The 7,753-nt window shown below is 38.2% G+C and overlaps 1 protein-coding gene across 1 annotated transcript; it reads left to right on the top strand.

The window, feature by feature from the left end:
• Positions 1-3,218: 3,218 nt before the first annotated feature.
• LOC132639565 (uncharacterized) lies at positions 3,219-4,857 on the top strand. The gene is made up of 5 exons (XM_060356002.1): positions 3,219-3,614; positions 3,671-3,860; positions 3,957-4,012; positions 4,112-4,216; positions 4,309-4,857. Exons 1-5 carry the CDS (start codon positions 3,219-3,221, stop codon positions 4,855-4,857), a joined length of 1,296 nt encoding a protein of 431 aa, XP_060211985.1.
• The last annotated feature ends 2,896 nt before the right edge of the window (positions 4,858-7,753 follow it).

Here is a 7,753-nt window from a genome sequence, read left to right as displayed (position 1 = left end):
CGGACCGTAAAGTGCAATACGGTCCGTAAACTGGCAGTCGTAAACTGCCATGCATAAGCTTCAGCTTTCTGCCCAGTGGTCGTAAAGTGCAAATACGGACCGTAAACTGGTATACGGTTCGTAAACTGCCAGGTCATAAACTGGCATGCCAAACTTCAACTTTCTGCCAGCTGAGGAAAAGGTATAATACGACCTGGAATATGGACCGTAAAGTGATTTACGGCCCGTAAACCATGGTCGTAAACCACCATGAAGGCAGCCCAGCTTCTGGTTCTGGAAATGGTTAATTACGCCCATGGAGGACGAGCCGTATAGTGGAATACGGGCCGTAAACCTCCATGGACGACCACTGTTCATCTCAGCACAAATTTCACAAGTCATTAAATAAAGGGACCAACACTTGTTTTATTTCATTACAACATTACACCACCTCTCTCTAAAACTTCTCTCTACAATTATTATATGAGTTTTCAAGGATTATAAGCCATCAATCACATTAAGACAAGTGAATCAAGGATAAGGGAATCATCAAGGATCATCCAAGTCAAGAAATCCAAATGGAGAAAAATTAGGGTTTTGCTCAAAGAGGGGTATTATCAACCAAAGCTTGTTCCTACAACTTCTAAGGTAAGATTCATGATTTTTACATGATGTTTAAGGTATTGGAGAATTAAAGTACATGGATTGTAGAAAATATGGTCAACTAGGTCATGAATGATGAATAGTGACATTTTGAGAAATAGTTTGAATTGAGTTATGAATGTTGTTGTGTTGTGATATGAATGTGTTATAAATGGTATTAAGATCATGAACTAGACACTTTAGACGAATGGACGAAGTTGGGTGTTATGACCATGAATGTGGGTGAATTAGAGGCAAATTGAGGAAATCTAGACAATGTGGATAATGTGAATGACTAATGGCCATTGTTATGATATCAATGAAGGTATAAACGCTAGCATTGGAAGGGAACGTGCAAGTGTAGAATAGTTCGACGAAAAGGTATGTGAGGCTAACCCTTCTTTCCTAAGGCATGGTTCTTGGCCAAATTCCTAATTCCTCTATATGAGTATGTTGTCTTCACATGGTTGACATTCCGAGCTCATAAGCTCACGACCCTTGATATGTACTATGATTATACTATGTTCCTCATATGACGCGTAAGTCTATAATGTAGATGTAACGATAATGATGAGGATAGTAATGATGATGAGAGTAAAATGAGATTAGAGATGCTTACGAGCTATGATATATGTATATGTGTGCCTATGAAGGGCTATCATAAGACCCCGAGCTTATGATGCCGGGTAAGACTATATGTATATGACTATGTATAAAGTATGTATACGATTACGAAACGCGTGCACACCTCTGCAGATGGTACGAATAACCCTGATGCCTTGGTAGGGCCAGGTATGTATGATCTTGAGCCTTGGTTGGCCAAGTATGTATGACACAACGATCCTACGAGGTTGGGTATGCTATGTAAATACTATGTATATGATATGACCATGTATATAATATGAATATGAGTGTGATAAGACTTAGTAAGGGCATGTATACGAATATGAACACAAAGTGGTATGGCTATTATTATGGGATACGAACGACGATGTATGCAAGTAAGCGACATGATGATGATGATATTACTGTCTCCCCTCCTATGCTATTTCATATGATATCTATTATGCTTCTATATGGATATTGATCATGCTTTACATACTCAGTACATTCTTCGTACTGACGTCCTTTTATTTGTGGACGTTGCGTCATGCCCGCAGGTGCACAGGGAGACAGACTTGATCCATAGCTGCTTATTCAGAGATTGCATAGCAGAGCTCCATTTCTTTCGGAGCCGTAGCTTTTGGGTACTTATTCTTTTGTGTATATAAGTATGGGCATAGCGGGGTCCTGTCCCGCTCATACGATATGTCATACTCTTAGAGGCTCGTAGTCATGTGTATGTGGGTAGAGATGTTTGGCCATGTCGGCCCATGTTTTGTATATCTTTTGTTGGCCTCGTCGGCCTTGTGCTTATGATGGGGCATAGATGCCTGTGATATGTTAAATGATGATGGTCGTCTAATGGGATCAATATGATTAACGATAAAAGAAAAAGCACGAATTGACTTATGGTTCACCTAGATGTTATGTTATGAACGATCAGGGGGTGCCCAGGTGGGGTAGCACCGGGTGCTCGTCGCGGCCCCCTAGCCGGGTCCTGACAGGGTCCCACGTACAAAGGGGAATTACAGGTCTTTGGTGCTTCTATCGATAAAGACCATTTTAGTCTTGTTGAGTTGGAAGCATACACTAAAGATCTTGGGTACACAAATGTCCTTGGATTCTACTGCAAAAAGGTTGATGATAGTGCCTTTGTTCAACTTACTTCTGATAGACAATTACTAGGGCTTGTGAATGACTTAAAACATGGTGATGAGTTTGATGTGTTTGTGGTCCATCGCATTGATGAGGTGGAGGAGTTGCCACAACCAATTGGTTTGTTGGTAGGGCCAGAGGGTGATGACTGTATTAATGACCCATGGGGCACTGATGAAGATAAGGCAACACATGTGGGTGGGAGGGGTATAAATACTGATGTAAATGTTCCAGATGGGGCTGAAACATTTCCAAAGGAGGCTGAAACACTTCCAAAGGAGGCTTAAACATTTTCAATTCCAAATGTGGGTGAAACAGATCCAAATAGGGGTGAAATAGATCCAAATGGGGGTGAAACAAATTTGAATGGGGGTGAAACAGATCTGAATGGTGCTGAAACAGATCTGAATGATGGTGAAATAATTTTGAATGGGGATGCAACAAATGGGGATCAATTAGATGTTGCTAGTAGTTCTGAATCAGATTTTCCAGATCTTGATGATTCAGATGTTGATGAAGAATTGAGAAACCTTAGAGCTGAAAAGAGGAGTAAAAGGAACCCCAATCCTAGAAGAAAAAAAACTAACACAGAGGAAATACCATTAGGTGAAGCTGGTGTTCATAGAGGCTTTGAAGATATTGGTATAAATAAGTCTGATAGGTATGTGGGAAGATTAGGTAAAGATGAGGATTATATTGACAGTTCAGATTGTGGTAGTGATGACAGTGATGATGAGTTAGATGCTGATGCTGTAAGGGGTGTTGATCTACCAGCAAGAAGGAAGAGCACAAAGGTCAGGTATGATCCAGCTTGTGTAGTTGCTACTTTTTAACTTGGTATGGTTTTTGAAAATGAAAAAGTATTTAGGAAAGCATTGGCTGATTATGCAATAGAATACAAAGTTAGTCTTAAGTTAAGGCCTAATCAACCTAGTAAAGTAAGGGCTCAGTGTAAGGGTAACAAACAGTGCAAGTGGTTGTGTTATGCTGCAACAGATAGAGATTCTGGTGATTCTATGATTAAGAGCTACCGTCCTTTACACAAGTGTACAACTTCTAACAAGAACAAAATGTGCAACACTAAATGGCTTGCTGCTAGATTTAAGGATGAACTAATTAAGCAGCCATCTTTGAGAATATGGGAAATACAAGACATGTGCAGGGATAAGTTAGGACTTTATGTTGTAGGAAAATTTGCTACAGAGCTAAAATGCAGATACTCAGAGAGTCTATGGGTGATTGGAATTTAGAGTTTGCAAGATTGTGTGACTATGCTGATATGATAAAACAGACAAATCCTGGTAGTTCTGTTTGGGTAAGGATGGATAGAGAAAGTTGTCCAGGGAAGAATTTGTTTGTGTACTTCTATATCTGCTTGGATGCATTGAAGAAGGGGTGGATGGAATATTGTAGGAGAATAATAGGTTTTGATGGGTGTTTACTAAAGGGTGCTTGTAAAGGTGAACTGCTAGTAGCAGTTGGCAAGAATGGAAACAATCAGATGTTTCCTATAGCCTAGGCAGTTGTTGACTCAGAGACTAAGCATAGTTGGAGTTTTTTCATTAATTACTTGAAAGAGGATCTGCAGTTGGGTACTGGAGATGGTCTTCCTGTGATGGCAGACATGCAAAAGGTAATGTACATAGTAACTTGTTTAATTTCTTACTGTTTCTTACTGTTGAGTGTTTCTTTAATAATTACTTTTCTTTGAAGGGTTTTCATGCTGTTGTAGAAGAATTGTTACCCGATGCTGAGCATAGGAGATGTGCAAGACACATCTGGTCCAATTGGCATCAATAATGGAAGGGTGAAGAGGGAAGAAAACAATTTTGGAGATGTTCTAAGGCCACTTTTGAAGTGAAATTTAGGTCAGAGCTTGATAAAATGAGCAAACTTGGTAATGATATTTGTGCTGATTTATTGCATTAGCCAGAAAAATCATGGGTGAGGGCATACATTAAAGAGCATTCTAAGTGTGATGTTGTTGAGAATAACATGTGTGAGACCTTCAATTCATGGATCTTGTCTTGTAGACACAAATCAATTATAACCATGTTGGAGGAAATTATGAGAAAGATAATGACTAGACAATGTGATATGATTAAGTTTGCCAACACTTGGATATCTGAGATTTCACCTATGGCTAGACTTACCTTAGAGGATAATAAGGAAATGGCTAGGGGCTGCAAGGTTCTTTGGAATGCTGATGTTGGATTTGAGATTGGAGAGGGTGAGTATAGGCATACAGTTAACATGAGTACTAAGAGTTGTAGTTGTAGAACTTGGCAACTGAGAGGAATTCCATGCCAGCATGCTGTTTGTGCATACTACCACATAGAACTAGAGCCTGAACACTTTGTGGAGCATTGGTATAGGAAGGATACATTCTTAAAGGCATATAGTCATTTCATCCAGCCAATTCCAAATATGAAGATGTGGCCTGAAACAAACAATCCAAAGATTGAGCCTCCTGCCTAAACCAATGCCTGGCAGGTCGAAGAAGGAAAGAACAAAAGGCAAAGATGAACCAAAAAATATGAGGTATGGAAAGGTGTCCAGAAAAGGGGGGAAAATAACTGGTTCAAAGTGTCATCAACAAGGACATAACAAGAAATATTGCAATGTAAAATAGTTTTCTTTGAGTTGGTTAACTTGCTTATCATGTATTTTGGGTTTTTAAGTTGGTTACTGCCTTTAAATATGCAGGTTGTGCCAGGTGCAGAAGCACCTAGCCAAAGTTTACAACACCCTGCAGAAGCACTTAGCCAAACTGCACCTACAAGCTTAAGCCAGCCTACACCTTCAGCAGCAGTTTGTGATGATACAACTAGAGTTAGGAGGGTGAATCAATCAAAAAGAGTTAGAAGCTCAAGCCAGCCAGCCCCACCTACAGATACAAGTATTCCTATTACAAGAGGAATAACAAGTCAACTACCTCCTAGAAGAAGACAAGTTGCTGGACAGAAGAGAGCCAAGGTTGCAACTGGAGAGGAACCTGCAACTAGGGGACACAAGAGGGCAGCTGATGTTGGATTTGGAATATACACAAGTACGAGTGGAACTCAAATACTAAATGTAAGTCAATTCTAACTTTGGTCTCTAAAACACAACTACATGTAACAAAACTGATTATGCTTCATTTTTCTGCTAAAATTCAGCCAGGGACATCAAGCCAAAGGATTCTAGAAACTGGTTCAGCTTACAAGGATGCTGTCACTGGCCCCCAATTGAGGCAGATGGCAAACAAGAACAAGAAGAAGAAGAATTGGCAGTATTAGGATAGGATGTAGTACTTAATATGGTACCAAACAATTTCTCTTTTTGGATGGTTATTTTGGCAATCTGCTACTTGTATGTAGCAGTAAACAATTTGCAGTATTTTAATGTTTGCTTTTGGCTACTTGTATGCTAACTTTGAGCCCATTCTTGAGCATGTTAATATATTAGCTACAATTTGGGGTTACTTTGTGCCCATTATATACCTGTTGTTGGTGTTTAAACAGTTCTGCTAATGTAATTATAGCTTCTGTTGGTGTTGAATAACATTGACCTACCTATTGTTGGCAATAATATGTAGCATAAACAGAGCATTGTTGGCAAATACAAAACAGAGCAGAACTGGTTTTTATGCAACTGTGTGAGCTCAAAACAGAGCATTATTGCCAAATACAGTATAGACAAAACAACATTTCATTTCATTTCATTCAAAATGCTGGTTTACATGAGTGACTGTAGGCCAAAGTTCAGCCATGCCAAATTACAAAATTGTCACAACAATGCAGTAACAAAATTACATTCCGACAATCCTAACAATATTACAACTACACAACTTAGCAAAAGGAAAGTACTTAAGGAGCACATATTGTATTGCTCCATCTAACAATTTGGCTTGATTTTCCACATCCCGAGCATCACAAAACCAGCAGCAATGGCAGCAACAATGAGCATATTTCTTTCTCGAATTCTTTTCTCCTCAAAAGCCTTTAGTTTCTTCAACAAACCCCACATCATCCTATTTGCTTGTGCAGGGTGCCTATCTTCAATTCAAAAGAATGAATGAAGATATAAGTTTACCTTTAGTATTTTACAACATAAAAATCTACGACCTGGGTTTAATTAGGTCCAAGAAGTCTTCAATAATGCTTCATTACCACATCTACAATATCGGGCATGTTCATCAAAAAACTCCATGAAAGAGTTGGATAAGCTCGACATAATAGTAATAGCAATGGAACGAACGAGATGAAGCAGAAAATACTAGCTTGAATTTGAGGGGAAAAATTGATCGTGAAAAGGGGCTAAAATTAGGGCTAAATTGGATTTTATTTTGAAGTGGAGAAGATGATATGTATAAATGGGGAAGTAATAATACCGTTGGCTGCCACATAGGATTAAAAAAAAAGGTTACACGCGCGTTTTTTTGACTGATAAATCGCGACATGCCAACAGTGCAAAAATTGTCTAACTGGAACAGGTATTGCCCACCTTAGGTGTATAAATGAAACAAGGTCCACTTTAGGTGCTCAAGTGAAAGAACTAGACGAACACAGATGTCTACCGATGGGTTTGGCCTTAGGATAGTGATAATTTCTGCTTCCTTTTTTTCTTCATGTTTTAGTGACGATCTTTTTCGCGTAATATAATATGTAGTGAAATCATCCGAAAAGATTTTTCAAAAATTTATGGAGTTATTATTATAATGGAATATCATTCATTGTTGTTTTTCTATTTTATGTCTTTCATTTTCATATTGTATTCAAAAAACAGTTCATAGAAGTTGTTTGTTTTCTCAAGTCAGTCATGTTGATCACGAAAACTCTCTCTAATTAGGAATACTTGAGCAACATAGATATTTTATTATTAGGCTTGGAGCTTCCCTTTTGACCGAATTTCAATAACTCATTCTATTAGTGTAATTGTATTTGTAACTCAAATGCTAGCCTAGATATACTTATAGGTACGTTCTTGAGTTCATGACTTAAAATAAATCTTAGTATGGTTTTTGCTGATCGCATGTAAACAAAACTTGTAACGATGATATGTATAAGAAATTCAATTTACCTTACAATCTGTAATTTACTTGATAGCTAACATTGCTTCTCATAATTCCCGGACTAATATTGACTCAGAAAGAGGGAAACCTAACTGTGCTCGATTGACTTGCTAAGTTGAATCACAAAATTTGTCAACTGGAATTATACGAGAGTAGCCCTTATATCATTTTAATTTTGATGATTTTAGGAATTTGTCAACTAATACTTTTATGCAATAAGATATAGATTTAAATGTCAACTTGTAGTAGCAGCTTCGCATTTGAAGGAATTTGAACCTCACAATCCGTTGTGAAATCATAGCTATTCATATCAAAACAATA

Source organism: Lycium barbarum, chromosome 5 (genome assembly GCF_019175385.1).
Source record: "Lycium barbarum isolate Lr01 chromosome 5, ASM1917538v2, whole genome shotgun sequence".
NCBI classification, from domain to species: domain Eukaryota; kingdom Viridiplantae; phylum Streptophyta; class Magnoliopsida; order Solanales; family Solanaceae; genus Lycium; species Lycium barbarum.
The sequence above is the reverse complement of the archived record's forward strand: the minus strand, read 5'-3'. Positions and strand labels throughout refer to the sequence as shown.